Source organism: Cajanus cajan, chromosome 11 (assembly GCF_000230855.2).
Source record: "Cajanus cajan strain Asha chromosome 11, NIPB_CcT2T_4, whole genome shotgun sequence".
Classification (NCBI taxonomy): Eukaryota; Viridiplantae; Streptophyta; class Magnoliopsida; order Fabales; family Fabaceae; genus Cajanus; species Cajanus cajan.
This window is the reverse complement of record NC_138527.1, coordinates 527,717-544,384: the sequence shown is the minus strand read 5'-3', so window position 1 is coordinate 544,384 and position 16,668 is coordinate 527,717. Positions and strand designations below refer to the sequence as shown.

Sequence of the window (16,668 nt, the reverse complement as noted above, 5' to 3'; positions counted from 1 at the left end):
TAAACACTAGAAGTGGGTTGAATAGTATGTATAAAAAATTTACATGTTTTTTGTATTGAAGTAGTAACACTAATCAAATGAAACAAGCATACCTCATATACCTCGCATCCTTTGTATATTGGGCTTTTTTCTCCTTTCCTTTTAGACAAAGTGTAGAATAACCTTGGGTCTTAAATCAACAATGAAGAACTTAGTCCATGGCTAAATCATGCACATCCTTCGTGGGCCACCACTCATTAGAGGAAATTGATAAGGGGTTCCCTTATAACTTAACTCTAGAGCAACCCTCATATGATATTCATCTTTAAGTTCATGGTGTAGTTGATTGATGAGATGAAGGGTTTGAGCGTCCAAATAAGGTGGAGCATAGATGTCCAATGGTCTCAGATCTATTGCAAGGGTGGTTATGGGATGGATGGAAATGGGTTGCTCTTCCAAATAGCACTTCTGGAGTTATTCCTTCATGTTGAAGTAGGGAGAGCACCTGGTAAAATCATACATAAGTGGTTCCTAATACTCCTTATTAGTTATGCATTCTTCCTCCAAACGTTCCATCTCTACAGCTTCCTCAAAGTCAACACTTATATTGTCAACATTGTCATTGAGAGTTACACAAAATGCAAATGCTTCTAGGCCTCTAAGATCTGGTTGCACCAAAGAGGTGTCTTTAGGACAAAATATAAGACTTCTTCAACAGGAGTATTTGGGTTAGCGGGTGTTGTATCTTGGACTAGTGGAGCGACAACATATGGTTCCAACGTCTGAACAATAGACTCATTGGTCTATGTTGGCAAAGACTCTCGTCCTTGTTGAGCTAAAGACCAAAGTTTACGACCAACCCGAATAGATGAGTCTATTGCGGTGGTGAGGTTCTCAATGGAGAGACGTAGAGCTTCCTCAAGCATCTTAGCTTCTTTAGCGACCAAATCATCTTTTTTCCTTTTTTACTCTTTTGCCTCTAGTTCAGATAGAAGCTTGACAGAATTGAAGAGTGTCTGCTCTTTCTTCTTAGTTTGAGGCTTAATGAGTTCTCATGCCAAATATCTCTTATTGGATTGTTGGGGCTTGGACACTTTAGAAGCAAGTTGTGGTGGTGATGGTAGAGATGAGGTAGGTTGTGGGTGAGAAAGACGAAAGGAAAAAGGTTTTTCATCTAAATCAAATGAAGATTCATGAACATGAATGTAAATAGGCTTGGGTACAGAGGTATTTATTTAGATTTTTGGTGGGGGAGGAAGGGCTTGTGTTTAGGTTGGAAGGGAGAGAGGTGTTTGGATAAGTGTTTGAACTTGTGGATGGTTGTAGAGGGTGCATTGGATGGTGGTTGGTTTCTTCAATGGTGTCCTCTCCTCAAGCCTAATCTTCACTATAATAGGGAGGCTTTAGACTTGAGGGAACAAATGGGAAATCCCCATTCATTTTAGAGTGGTTGTGGTGACTTCACCACCCTCCTTACCCTTTTTGATAATCGGAGGTGTCAATGCAAGCCCTCATGATTATTCTGGCAAAGAGCATCCCGTAAGGAATGGGTGCCTTCTTGCTTTTTTTATTGATTTCTCTAGCTAACATAAGACTTCTAGTGGTTATAAACCAAATTGGGTAGGTTGATCTACACACCTAGGTAGAGGTGGTAGAGGCAAAAATGATATACATCAGAAACATTGTCCTTGGAGCCAAATCGATGGATGAATGTGTTGAATAACAAGTTGTGTAATAACCTACAAAAAGGCTTCAGGTTTGCTATAGGGAGGTACTTCTTCAGCTTCATCTTATCTATTAGGAGAGGAAAGAGATACAACATGGTATCCACTGTATCATGGCTTCAGGTTTGCTATAGTAGGTTGCCTTACATAAACTTTCTCTTGAATAATACCATTTAAAAATGCATTATTTACATCCATTTGAAATTATTTGATGTGTTTATGAACTGTAAAGGCTAACATGATTTTGATAGCTTCAAGTCTAACAATTGAAGGAAAAGTTTCAATAAAGTATATACCTTCTTGTTGATTATAGTCCTAAGCTACCAATCTAGCTTTATTTCTTACCACTTTGCCTTGTTCATCTAATTTATTTATAAATAAAAAAAACCATCTTATTCCAATGATACTCTAATGTTTTGGCTTTGGAACTAAAGTCCAAACATCAATTTTCTCAAACTAATGAAGTTTTTCTTCCATGGCTAAAATCCAATTGTTGTCATCAATGGCTTCATTTATGTTTTTCATTCAATGTCTAACACTAAAGCATATGACACATGATCTTTGAGGCCAAACCTTGTCTTTACTCCTTTAGTACTATCTCCAAGGATTTGATCTTTTGGATGATAGTTGACAAGCTTCCAATCTCTGTGAGATCTGGTAGCTTCATTTGACTATCTCCTTTGTCTTCTTAGAGTTTATATGCAAATTTGTAAAATCCTCTTCTAGATCTGATAGTTCCCTATCAGTCATTAAAGCATTGTTAAATTTCACGTGGATTGACTCTTTTACTACAAAGGTTATAAAGTTAAAAAATCTATATGCCTTTGAGGTATTTGAACATCCAAGAAAAATTTCTTTATCCACTTTGGATTCAAAATTTCCAAGTTGATCCTTAGTGTTTAGGATGTAACATTCACATCTAAAAGGATGGAAGTAGGATATGTTGAGTTTTCTTTCCCTCCACAATTCATAGGGAGTCTTGTTTAGTAAAAGTCTTATTCATATTTTATTTTGAATGTAGCATGCAATGTTTACTGCTTCTGCCTAGAAGTTTTTGCTCAAGAATTTTTGCAAAGTAAGGTTCTTGTCATTTCTTATATAGTGTGATTCTTTCTTTCAACTACCTCATTTTGTTGGGGTGTTCTCAATGAAGAGAAATTGTGAAAGATACCATACTTTTCAAAAAATATTTTGAAATCAAAATTTTCAAGTTCATCTCCATGCTCCCTTTTAATGGTAGATATACAAAAGCCTTTTTCATTTAATACTCTTTTACAAAATATTTCAAATACCTTGAAAGATTCATGCTTGTAGGCTAGGAAGTATACCCATGTATATCTAGAATAGTCATCAATAATGACAATCTATACTTCTTACCACCTAGACATAACATCTTAGTTGGACCAAACAAATTCATATGTAATAGTTCCCAAGGTTGAGAAGTGGAAACAACCTTTTGGGTTTAAAATGTTTTTTATTTATTTACCTTTCTAACAAGCTTCATAGAAAAGTTGAGTTTTCCAAGAAATTTTAGACAATCCTTTAACCAAACCCTTTTTGTTTAATTTTGAAATATGTTTTAGATTGGCATGCCCAAACTTTTTATGCTAGATTCATCTTTCATTTTCTTTGGAGACAAAACATGTTACGTCTCTCATCTTCTTTTTATATTGGCTCTTATAGATCTGAGTGTCTCCTCCTTGTCTCCTAGAAGACAAGATGAGACTTGGCACTCAATAGGGATGGCAATAAGGCGAGTCGGGTAAGGATTTCATGATACCCGTCCCCGTCCCCGCGAGTCAAACCTATCCACGTCCTCGTACCCGTATCTGCCGGGTATATAATTTTCATCCTCATCCCCGTCCCCGTCGGGTATCGGGTATACCTGTACCCGTACCCGTCAATTTTTTTTTTTGTAAGATAAAATGCAATATTTTAAAATTATTTTTCTATTATATTATAATTATAATTAGATTATTTCTCTATCTCATAATATAATAAATAATCACACATAATAAAATATTAAAATTCTTTAACATAATTAAATCGAAAGTGGGTATTAAATTAAGAATGGGAACGGGGACGGGTGCGGGTACGGGGCGGGTAAGTACATACTCATACCCGTACCCATACATACCCGTACCCGATTTAATATATCGGGTTTTACCCGTATCCGTACCCGTACCTGTACCTGGTCAAACCAGGTATTCCTCGTCAAAGTCGGGACAGGTTCGGGTTTTACCCACGGATACGGGTATATTTGCCATCCCTAGCACTCAATGATTGTCACTTCTAGATCTAAGTGTTCCTACCTTTTCTCTACCTTGTCTAGCTTGCACTACTAGCTTCTCCACCACTATATATAGGTTCCATCACATGTAAAACTCACTTTTGATGATATTTTTTAGTTTCACCGATAATTTACTCTCAAATTCTCTCTCAAAAGTCTAAATTCTCTCTTTGATTCGCTTACAATTCTCTTATTCTTTTCCTAAGAGTGTAGTGAGATTTGAAGTGATTTATCTTTTACCTAGAAGTGGCAACACTTGAAGAGAGTTCTTCACCATTGAAGGTGAGTTCAGAGGTTTCCTCTTCCATTGGAGACTTTGAAGAAGCTTAAAAAGTGTCAAAAAGTTAAAGATCTAGGAAGAAGCTTGAAGGAGAAGCTTCATCAATCAAGCATCTCCTTGAGGTTTCCATTATGATCCCTTTGTTGTCTAAAGGCCATCATTATTTGATTGTTTATACCAATTGGAATATAACTTTCTTGTCTAATCATAAAACCTTCTTGACTTGTCCCGACATGTTGGAAAGGATCTTGCATCACAAATCCCATTTCATATGGACTCACATTGTATCCATATTAAGACAAATAAACATGAGGATTAAGAATAAAGTAGTTCAAAGGAATCTCCATATTAATTGATTGTGTTGTTCTCCAATTTGGGGACATGCCCCATTGGTATTTTCTAGTAACTTGATTCACCACTGGGGGTTGTGTTAAACCCATACTTTGTCCTACTATGTTTTCTATTATTGGGGATTAAGTTACTACCATAACAATTGTAGGATTAACATTTTCACTTACATGAATTTGTTCTACCACATTCCCATCTTCTTGATTTCTATTGCCAACCTTATTATTATTAGCATTTCCATAATTAGATGTAGACAAGATTTTACCACTCCTAAGTCTCATAACATATTTAAGACTAGTTCAATTATGTTTTGACACAAATAAGTCCCATCAAGACATACCAATTTGTTTTCTAAGGATTTCATTAAGTGAATTATTTATATTCGAACTAGCAAATTCAACTCAAATATGCTTGAATAAATAAACACTTTAACAAACTGTGATTTCCAAATATAACTTGACCATTATTATAAAAGTTGATTTGTTTGAATTAATCTTAATAATGACCAATTGATCAATTTAAACATCAATAGAAGAAATCATAGCATCAAAATCAGAAACTATAACTAGATCGAAGAAAAGTAAAAAAGAATATTGCCTAAAAGAAAAGAAAGTGGTACAAAAATATGTACAAACATTTCTCGACATTGGAAGCCATGAGAGTAGGTAGAATGATGTACATAATAAGTTAGTGTGAAGTGTTTTTGACCCTAAATCAAGTTTTAATTTGAGTATTTAAAAGAAAAATATTACAATGACTGACTATTAAACATAGATCATACACGTGTACAATCTTAATAACTCCTAAAAATTGACAACAACACCTCTAACTTCTATTTTTTTTTTTGTAATTGAAAATTTTATTTTTTTTATTACTTTAGATTCTTGAACGTTCCCTTTTTTAGCTTTCTCCAAGTAACCTTCCCTTGATTCTTTTTTCTTCAAGTAGGTAGGAAATTTGCAAATAATATTACACCTAACTCAATATATAACTTTTTTCAGCAATTAGTGTAACTTATACTATTAATGCATCTAAAAGGAAATTAGTAATTAATACATCTTAAAATATGTGCTTACTTTTTATAATTAGTAAAAAAAAAATACTCATTTGTTTCTTATATAAAGGAACAAAGATAATAAAATAAAGTACTACTCTGTTCTTTGACTTTGTGAGGATTTATCAAAGTAGTCATTGAGTTAAAAAATGAAACATTATTTTTCAACTTTTATTTATGTCATTAGTTGGTCACTGCTATCATTAAAAAGTTAACTTTGTTAGTTAACTCATTAGTTAATACATTATTAGTTACATAAAAAATGATTTAGCTTGTCACTAAGGATAAAAATAGGTTAGATCATACCAGATTTTGAATATATAGGTTATGCCTGTTCTACAAAATTAAAATCTAAATTTGACTTATTATCTATTATAAACTTTTTTTTATAGGCTTGAACTGAAATTTTTAAAGTTTTGCCCGACCTATTAACATATTCAAAAATCTATTTATTTTAATAATGTTAATTAACCAATAAACTTAATTTTTAAAAAACCAACAAATTTATTTTTGAAATATAGTTTACTCAATACTATTAAAATTTAAATTTGAAAAGAAATATACGAAAAAATTGAATTATTTTTTATTGAAGGAATAATTGATGTATATAAACCTATAATAAATTTTTTTAAATATTGATAATTTATTTTTATTTTATAAATTTATTTATTTATTTATATTTATAATATATATATATATATATATATATATATATATTAATTTTTTATTATATTATATAAATAAATAGGTTGACCTATTAAACCTAACAAACTTTTTTATAAGTTTAAGTTTAGTCTTTTTTTTTTATATACAAATAGATTTTTATAAAAGTTTAAATTTAACATTTTTATGAAACATGTCAGACTTTAAAGAGATCAGACTATGAATCTCTATTTAAGACATGATCTATTCTCATCCCTACTTATTACATGGTTAACTTAGCAAAAACTTAAATAACATTATTTTTTCTTCTAAATTTTAGAAAAAATAATAGTAAAAATAATAAAAATTAATAGAGATGTAAATGATAATTGAAGCAAGTGACATTTAATTTATAAAATAACAATATTTTAAAATTCATATTAGTAGTAATTTATTATTGATTTTGATGATGTAAAATAGTAAAAGTTTTTACACTTCTCGAAATTAAACTCAAAATATAACTAAAATACAGCAATTAAATTAAGGTGATACACTAATAGTTGGAGTGAAGGAGTTGGGATAGAAAGGAGGAAAACTTCCTTTAATCTTCCTTTTAAAAAAATAAAAATTAAGTCGATAAAATCTCGAAAATGCAAGCAACCTAATAGCCGAAGCCAGAAAGAGGATTATTGAGCTTGGAGGCTTCTCGCAGACGCAGACGCAGAGACATTGTCCTTCTGAATCTCCTCTAATCTAATCTAATCCGATACAATGGCTTCTACTTCTTGTTCTCTTGCTTCTCAGTTTCTTCCCCTCAGAAAAGTTTCTACAGTCCCTTTTCACTCAACAAATTGCACAAGTTTGGCATTTCCAAGACAGGCGCTGTTGTTTTGTTCAAAATCAACCCGCGTAGCAGCGGCGTCAAACTCAAACAATTCCAAAGCTTCGTCAAAAGAGAAGGAAGTGGAGGTGGAAGTGGAGGAGGAGCTGCCGTGGATTCAGGAAAAGGCTTTGGACCTGGTCGAGTTCACTGGCTCCGTTACTCAAGCCATTCCTGGCCCCAGAGTGGGTCCCACCTCCTTACCTTGGATTCTCGCTGTGCCTCTGGCATATGCTGCCCTCACTTTCGCCATTGCCTTTGTCAAAACCCTCAGGAAATTCACTTCTCCCAAAGCAAAACGCCGGAGACTGGTCTGTCCCTTCTCACTATTCCAGCGAACCCTCTTTTACTTTAATTTGCTCAACTTTCGAGATTTCTTTATTTCCAGGTCAGTAAAAATGCGAATCTATGCAAGTCGATCGATGATTTGTTTCAAAATGGAAGAGATCAAGTTAAGCTTGATACGCTCAAGGAAATTGAGAAAAAGGTGAGGTGCATAGTCCTAATCCTCTCTCACTTTTGGCGTTACTTACATATAATTATTCAGAACATTGGATTAAATCATTGGTTAATTTGCATCATTTTTGTTTGAATTTTTAAATAATCAAGACATTCTCCTTCTTTTTGATTTGTACTTTGCATGTGTTGATCAGGCGTTGCTGCCTTGTTAACTTGACATACATAATTCCTTACAAATTGCAATAGAAACATTGTGTTTTCTCTCGCATATTAATTATGTAAGGTTGAAATGTCTTTGTAATGACTAATGACTGCTTTCACTCCTATTTGTTCTAGCTTTTGATTTGTTTCTGTACCAGTGCCATGCCGTATCATCTGCCTGGAGTCCATGCTTCATCACAGTTGATATTATATTTTAGTTTTTGAAATTAATGCGACCAATGTTCTGTCTGGTTAACCATAAAAGCTGTTTTAATGTGAAAACAAAAATTACAACTGACAATTTATCCTGTTAATATTCTTTAAACTACGTAGACTGACAAATGACATTTTTTGCTTGTGTGACTTTAGAAAAATAAATTATTGATGTCTTGATGTTTCATTTCCTAAGCATGATATATTTCAAGGTGAAATTGCTTCTTTTGTGCAATTGAGCAAATAAACAAACAGTTAAGTTTGTAGTTTTTCCATGTAAAAGATCTAAACATTTATCATGGTCAGGAAATATTTGTCTTACATTTGCTTGCTAGGGAAAAACTCAGAAAAAACAGTTTCTGTTTGGTGGCTTTGATACTTGTGTGCTTGTGCATGTGTCATAAATTTCAAGTAACAACTGTATATTCATATGCAGACAGGTTTTGATTTGGAAGAAATTTTTCGCAAGTATATCCGGTATGCTCTGAATGAGAAAGCATTCAACCCTGACATGGTAGCTGATTTAATTCAGCTAAGGAGAGCTTCTATGTTAAATGATTCACAAGTTGCTGAGATTCTGAATGAAATTTCTCGACGAATTGTGCGAGACAAAGGTAATGTGTTTTTCTGATTGGACTAGATGCTTAGTTGAGCAATCCTATAGTCCAGTGCATGGTTGTATTGTATCTTGTAGCCAAGGTCTAGAAAGAGTAACCCAAGTTCTGACTGATGAACTTTGAAACAAATTATTTTTCTCTCACAAGGAGTTAATATCTGGGTCCATGATGTCTAATTCAATTAGTGTTATATATATATAGGAGGGATCCACTTATTCCCTGGGTAAGTCTAGGTAAACTTACTCTATTTAATAGCTCATATTCTACTTCAAATTTTAATGATCCAACCATTAAATTTAAAAATCTTAATTTATAGATCAAGTTTACAAATTTTTAAAAAATTTGAAAACCATTTGATACTTCTTTATATAAATTTAAATCAATATATAAAATATTTTTATGATTATCCATCAATTTAAATGAATGAAATAAAATATTTTACACCAGTAACTCTTTGTAGAGTTACTTCAATAGCTCATGGTCTACATTATATTTTGACAATTCAATTGGTAGATTAAAAGATTTCTAATGAATAGATGATGTTTACAAATTTTTACAAAATTTGAAAACTATTTGATAGTTGATACTTCATTACATTAATTCAAATAAACATATATTCATAAAATCATATAATTCATATTATACCTTAATTTGAATCTATACAATAGAGAGGTAACTCAGGTAAGCATAAATTGAGAGGAACCTTGTAGAAAGGGTATCAATTTTGATAGTTGGAGAGTTTGTTCAGTAGAGATAGGGCTCTTGAATTCCACTGAGTTGTATCTCATTATTTCCTCTCAGGGAAATTCTTCCAAGACAGTCTCAGCAATAATACATTCTTGCATTCTCTTTCTTCATCCCTATGTAGATGTACCAATACCTTGCAACTTTCTTCAATGTACCTATATTTGTGGTAATTTGTTTTAGTTGCTTTAACATTGTGTCTTACATGATCTTTTCGTATATATCTACTGTCCAGTTTTAGAAGTATGAATCAAACTTCAAATTTGAAATATCTCTTAATGTGAAGTTGCATTGCTTTATTGAGACTTTGAGAGTGCCGTTTCTTGGACAACAGCATACTTGAGGTGTTATATGACCCTTGTTTTCTTCTGAATTGGTTTGTTGTTACTATTAAAGCTATTTGGAAGCTAACATGCTTTTAAATAATAGCAAGTTAGCCACTTGAGAGTCTGAAAGAACAGGTATTGACGATGAGAGAGAAGAGAACTGATCTGTCCCCTTTTAATTTTTATTATCATCCAGTGCATGAAATCATTCTTTTTTACAAATTTAATTAAATTACCTGTTTTAAGTCAGGACTCAGGGCCATATTGTTTCTATTCTCTGACTGTGATTTCATTAAATGGTTTTTAGGCCCTATTGTGATGGATAAATCAGGTTATACTGAAAAGGGTTTCAAGAGAAAAATAGCTGTTCAGGCCCTTTTTGGAAAGGTCTTCTATCTGTCCGAGGTATGTGACTGCAAACAGTCAATTTGATACAAATTCTGTTTGTCTATTTCTGTATGTAAAATAAAATAATAAGCAGTTTTAAATGTCTTTTGTACCATTGGATATGTAACCTTTTCTTTTTGGTTCTTGGATTTCTTAAACAAATATTAGGGATCCATTATACTGAAATTAAGCGCTGCATTATTACAGGAGGAATTTTGTTTGTTTCATTTTTTTAAAAGTGTTGGGGAAATAATCAAATGTTTGCACTTAGAGCATCTTGTTTATAAGCAACCCCTATTGGAGATGCTCTTAGTTTAATTATGGAAAGGAATGGTTTTATTTATAGTTTCAGGAAGAAATCTGATATTTACCTATTGTGTATATGTTAACATCGAAGTATCTGATTGCATACTGCTTTAAAATTTTCTACTATTTTTTTCCCCTCAATTTTTTAATTATGAGAAGGTGAGTCTTGACACAATGGTAAGTTTGTTGGCATGTGACTTTGCTGTCATGTGTTCAAGTCTTGGAAACACCCTGGCGGGAGTAAGGCTGTGTTTGTCCTCCCCAAAACCTCAGTAGGTGGATAGTCTTGTGCACTGGGGCACCCTTTATTTAAAAGCCGTTTAATGACCATTCTTTTAATTGTGTCTGTTACGAGTTTAATGTTTGACTTGATTAAATTTTTCTCTTACTATTCTGTTTCCAGCTTCCAGAGTTTTGCTCAAGAGATAGCTCCTTAGTTGTCAAAGAAATCTTCGGTGTTACAGAGTATGCTCTATTCGCTTGCTTTTATGGTTGTCTCAGTTTATGCTAGTTAGTGATCAAAATAAAAAGTGAAAACCAGTCTCTAGAATTTTACACTGTACCATTTTTTCCTTTGAAGTTTCTTGACAAACTTAATTTCTTTATCTGCATTCTTATGTAAATATAGCTCACATTAAAGGTGTCAGATGCTACGAATGTATAGCAGCATGCTATAAGTCCATTTGAGCAAGTTTTTTTCTTTTTCATGAACTTTGTTGTCAGAATAAAAAAATAGGATTAAAAACACCATTGTACCTGCTAAATAGATCTTTATTATTTGGTTTTCTTTCTCAGTGAAGATGCTGACAAACTCAGAATTCACACTGTCTCTGAAGTTGGAAGTTTAGATGCACTTGAGAAGATGGTTGATAGTTCAGATTCAGAGGATGCTAGCGAGGCATCATCCGAGGCCTCTTAAAACAAATCAATTTCGATGTTTAGATTCGAATAGGTTAAAGAATGACTTGGTGCTACAAATTAATTGTACAACACCATCATCGGCTCCCTCCAAAGATAAAAATTTCAGAGGAAAAAGCAGCCATTTTCATTAATTTTTAGTCTAGGTACATTTTACGGTGCACTTATGTACTTTCAAGATCCTTCATATTTGCTTGATATTTTTCTTATAACTGGCTTATAGGTCAGTCTTAGCGGCATTGCTGTTTAGACTTTGAGAAATAGACTAACAATTATTAAACATACATTTGGGTATAGATGTAGAACCATATATGTTCGTTTAGGATCACACTTTGACACACAAGGAGTTCATTTCATGTCTTGATTTCCGTTTCAAATGGTGTGGTTGGGCTGTGATTTAGCTACCTCTTCGTTGGACATGGAACCCGTCAACGTTCATGTGAGGACCATGAAGATTTGGACGTGGGAGAGAGGATCTAAAGTGTGATTAGTGGTGTTCTTTAATCAGAATTAGAATTTTATTTTAATAATATACATTTATATTAAAGCAGTTCTAAGCAATACTATATTGGAGAACAACAATAATTACATATATGGAACTATAATTAAGTTCTGTCTGGAAATGGGAGTGCATTTAATGTGGCGGGGTTGTTTTTCCTTGGATGGTTATTAGTTATCCCCATTGAAATTGTCTGACTTTTTTTGAACTTTCATCCATGGGTTTCAGCTCATGGAACTGTTTCGCAATTTTGTGCGAATCAAAATGCCGGTGCATTTAATGTGACGGGGCTGTTTTTTCCTTGGATGGTTATCAGTTATCCCCATTGAAATTGTCTTTAACTTTTCGAACCTTCACCCATGGGTTTCAGCCTTCTGTTTCGATCAAATCAAGTTGAAAGTATGGGAGAGAATGAATTAAAAGGTGAAAAAATGTGATATATCAAGTTTTACATTTTCAATTTGGACTTTGTGTACATCACTTTGGTTTTTATCTACATTAGCTACATGATGGTCCAAGATCAATGACACATTCCCACATATGTGGGTATAATGGTTTAGATTAATAAAGACCACTTAAAAGAAATAACATTAAAAATAATTTATATCGACTTTTGGATTAATCTGGACTACATATTTCTTGATTTACTTTGAACTCCTGATCTAGTATATTTAGATTTTTCACTGGTGACAAAGAGGAAGCTGCTTGTGGTTGTGAACTCATGGTAACTTACGATGGCATTGACTATGGGACAGCATGATTGCGGTAGCAACGGGTGCAACAAATAATAGTGTGCGATGATGACGTGCGACATCAATCACAATGAATTGTTGCAGCAGAAGGTGATAACAGAGGAGTACAATGGAATGTGATAGTAGAGTGTTGTGGAGAAACATCAATCACAATGAATTGTTGCAGCAGAAGGTGATAATAGAGGAGCACAATGGAGTGTGATAGTAGTGTTGTGGAGAAGCGTGACGACAAAGTGCAATGTCTGCGCACGACCATGAGGGTGAGCAATGTAGATCTAATCTAAGGTGGAGAAATAATATGGCATAGAGGATGCGCGACAAATGTTGTCATTTTAGGCTATATTGGCTCAACAAACCACACTCATGGTGAGCTTTGTGGGCTTCTAACTTGCTTACATGATTGCTTGGGACAAAGGCTTCTTCAACCTTGTTTGCTACTCTGACTCCATGCATGCAATTCAACTTATTTTCTCATGTCCAACTTGCTATGCATGTCTGTCTCACTGTTATCCTGACTATCTTGATTTGTTAGCTAAAGATTGAGATGTTACTCTCTATACTTATTGAGAAGGAAACAACTGCGTAGACTAACTAGCAAAAGCTAGAGCTACTCAAGACAATGCCATCACAATCTATGATAACTTAAGGGTTCTCTTCTCTTGTATTTAGTTTTTCTTTTCTTTTTTGTTGTTGCCTTAAGTTACTAAAATAAAAAGATGAATAAACGTCAGAAGATAACGAAGTGAAAATATCCCCTTCACTAATTTAGATAAGTAGGAAAGAGAATACAAATAAATAAATAAATAAATTATATGAATATATTTTTATCAATTGAATAAATTAATTTAAAAATTATTATAAAAATGTAATAATTTTTACTTATATAATATGTTTAAATTGTAAGAATTTTAATAATTTTTTTTTAAAATTTTAATATTTTTTATTATAAAATATTATTGAATTTATAATAATTTTATTTTATTAAAATTTATAAAATTAAAATATTTAATCATTAAATAATATAATTTAATGTGTTTTATATTAATATTTTTATTATTATATTTTATAATTTTTATTTTGGTTTTTTGAAATTGAATAAAATATCTATAATTTCAAAATTGTTATATAAATACAAATATAAAATTGTATTTTTTATTTTTCAAAATTTAATAAAATAAAAAATTACAATTAAAAATTATTATATAAGTAAAAATATTAAATTATAGTTTATATTCTAATTTTATAAAATTAATATTGAATTATAATTTGTTAAGGTATTTTCTAAATTTAGTACTTTTTTATAGTTTTCAAATTATTAAGTAAGTAAAATAATTAAATTGTAATTCATATATTTTAAAATTTGATTAATGTAATTTTTTACACATAAGTTTTAATATTGTAAAATATATATTTTTTATTAGGCTTAAATATTTTTAAGTTTTTACAAATATACATATATCTCCTTTTAGTTCTTCAAAAATATCTTTTCGTTTTAGATATTTGACATTTTCTATAATAATATTTTAAATAAACACAATTCAATTATTTTTCTATAATAATGCTCTGATATCAAATTATCTTAATTTAAAATATCATTTGTTACCTTAATTATGATAATATTCCATGTCAATGCTAAACTAATTAAAGTTAATGATACAAATTAAAGAAGAACAATAAGTAAATATTTTATTTTTGACACCCACAATAAGTAAATGTTAAAAAATCTAAATTGAAAAATTTCTTTTAAAGTCTAAAAGTCTAAAACACAATGTTTTAAAACTTGAACGGGGCATTGAACCAATCAGAGTGTTGAATCAATAAATCATTGAGTGAATCGGTGGATCAGTATGCTCAAACGGGAGAAAGACATATTTGTGGTAAGGTTTAAAATATATTTAACTTTATTTAATGTACCAAAAATATATTAATAATCAGCTAATTAGAATTCAATAAATCATATTTGTGGAAAGGACCATTTTACGAATTTGGTGGGAGTTATACCTATACCTGGTGTTGCAGTTGTGATTTGAAAATTTAATTATATAGTGACATTCAATTGGATTCAGTAGTCTGTAGTGGATGAATCAAGTGCGAAAGTAGTAATGGTCCAAGCAAGATGTAACTCAGGGATGAATTGGGGATTGAATCGAAAGGTGCGGGAGTGGCAATGGGCATGTCGACGAGCAGCTGCAGAGGCAGAGCATTTGCTTTGTGATTGCTCCAATCTGAGTCATCTTGAGCAGACACAAGGGTTCATGCTTACCAGAGGTCTCGACCAAGACGATATCCTCCTGGCCCGATTTATACAAACATCTGCTTCTCTCGGCCTTTCCTCATACGCCTATTCTGTTTTCATGTATAACCACCGAGCCAGCATCTTTGTCTACAACAACGTCATTTGGGCTCTATCTTCATCCAACCCCACGCGTGCCATCTCTCTCTTCAACGCAATTCGTCTCCTTGGCTTGCGACCCGACTCTTACTCTTTCCCTTTTGTTTTGAAGTCCGTCGTTTCTTTATCTGCCCTCCACGTTGGCAAGCAGGTTCATTCCCAAGCTATTGTTTCTGGCTTCGAGTCCCACCCCACTGTCCTCACATCCCTCCTTCACATGTATTCTTCATGCGCTCACGTTTCTTCTGCTCGGAAGCTGTTCGATGGAGCCACTTTCAAACACGTTTCCCTCTGGACTGCTATGCTCGCAGCCTATGCCAAGATGGGTGACATGTCCAATGCCCGCAACTTGTTTGAATCTATGCCTGAAAAGGATAGGAATGTTGTTTCCTGGACTGCACTTATTTCAGGATACGCCCAGACTCATAGTCCCAATGAGGCTATCGCGCTCTTCCGCATTATGCTGCTCCATAATGTGCAGCCAGATGAAATTGCAATTTTGGCTGTGCTCTCCGCGTGTGCCAGTTTGGGTGCTCTTCACCTGGGGGAGTGGATTCACTGCTACATTCAAAATCAAAAGCATAAATTGCGTAAGACTGTCCCTCTTTATAACTCTCTCATTCATATGTACGCCAAATCAGGCGACATAGGTAAAGCACTCCAAGTGTTTGAGAATATGAAGCATAAAACGATTATAACGTGGACAACAATGATCGCTGGGCTTGCTTTACATGGTCTTGGAAATGAGGCCCTTGGTATGTTTTCTCGCATGGAGAAGGCGCGAGTAAAGCCAAACGAGGTGACCTTTATCGCCATCCTTTCTGCCTGTAGCCATGTTGGATTGGTTGAACTGGGTCGTCATTATTTCACGTCTATGAGATTCCAATATGGAATTGAACCCAAGATTGAGCATTATGGCTGCATGGTTGATTTGCTTGGGCGTGCTGGGTATCTTCGAGAAGCAAAGGAGCTAGTTAGAGTGATGCCTTGTGAAGCAAATGAAGCTATATGGGGATCCCTTCTTGCTGCTTCAAATAGATATGGTGATGCTGAACTAGCAGCGGAAGCTTTGCGTCATCTGAGACTGTTGGAGCCCCAGAATAGTGGGAATTATTCGCTCTTATCCAATACGTATGCCTCGCTTGGTAGGTGGAAGGAAGCTGGGATGGTAAGGAAGGTTATGCGGGATATGTGTGTGGAAAAGATGTCGGGTGTCAGTTTCGTTGAGGTGAACAACAGAGTATATGAATTCAGGGCTGGAGACAAATTAAACATCAACTTTGTTCACACATGTCATGTCCTACAAAGAATAAATGGGCAACTCATGAGGACAAACAATTCCGACGAATGTAATTATTAATAATACTTTTAATTATATATAAATAACTTAGTTTGATTTGTTGAACCAAGACTAAACATGACTTGGAGCGCGGAGCAACAAAAGAGGGTTGTATCGTGTTGTTAAAATATTTTGGCAGTTGTTAAATTATATGAAGGTCAACTTATAAAACAAATGAGAGTGAGAAAGAGGCTTGAAACAAATTTTTAAATTTAAAAATTTAAATCTTAAACCCTAAACCCTAAATTCTTCAATGATTTTGTAGGGTTCAGCATCTCCTTTCATGAATCTGGTGTCTAATCAAGCACCAAATTCTAT

General features: G+C 33.2%; 2 protein-coding genes across 2 annotated transcripts; both read left to right on the top strand.

The window, feature by feature from the left end:
• Positions 1-6,961: 6,961 nt before the first annotated feature.
• LOC109815984 (ribosomal RNA small subunit methyltransferase J) lies at positions 6,962-11,664 on the top strand. Its single transcript, XM_020380823.3, has 6 exons — positions 6,962-7,508; positions 7,586-7,684; positions 8,507-8,684; positions 10,065-10,162; positions 10,854-10,915; positions 11,246-11,664. Exons 1-6 carry the CDS (start codon positions 7,089-7,091, stop codon positions 11,367-11,369), a joined length of 981 nt encoding a protein of 326 aa, XP_020236412.1. The 5' UTR covers positions 6,962-7,088; the 3' UTR covers positions 11,370-11,664.
• Positions 11,665-14,444: 2,780 nt separating this feature from the next.
• LOC109815990 (Pentatricopeptide repeat (PPR) superfamily protein) lies at positions 14,445-16,416 on the top strand. The gene has a single exon (XM_020380833.3). It carries the CDS (start codon positions 14,722-14,724, stop codon positions 16,369-16,371), a length of 1,650 nt encoding a protein of 549 aa, XP_020236422.2. The 5' UTR covers positions 14,445-14,721; the 3' UTR covers positions 16,372-16,416.
• Positions 16,417-16,668: the final 252 nt, after the last annotated feature.

What these genes read in the sequence shown, in the direction of transcription:
- LOC109815990 (XM_020380833.3), top strand. Translation starts at nt 14,722, where the DNA reads ATGGTCCAAGCAAGATGTAACTCAGGGATGAATTGGGGATTGAATCGA.
- LOC109815984 (XM_020380823.3), top strand. Translation starts at nt 7,089, where the DNA reads ATGGCTTCTACTTCTTGTTCTCTTGCTTCTCAGTTTCTTCCCCTCAGA. An exon ending in ACGAATTGTGCGAGACAAAG is followed by an intron (nt 8,685 to 10,064) that starts GTAATGTGTTTT and finishes AATGGTTTTTAG; the next exon opens with GCCCTATTGTGATGGATAAA. An exon ending in GAAATCTTCGGTGTTACAGA is followed by an intron (nt 10,916 to 11,245) that starts GTATGCTCTATT and finishes TTTCTTTCTCAG; the next exon opens with TGAAGATGCTGACAAACTCA.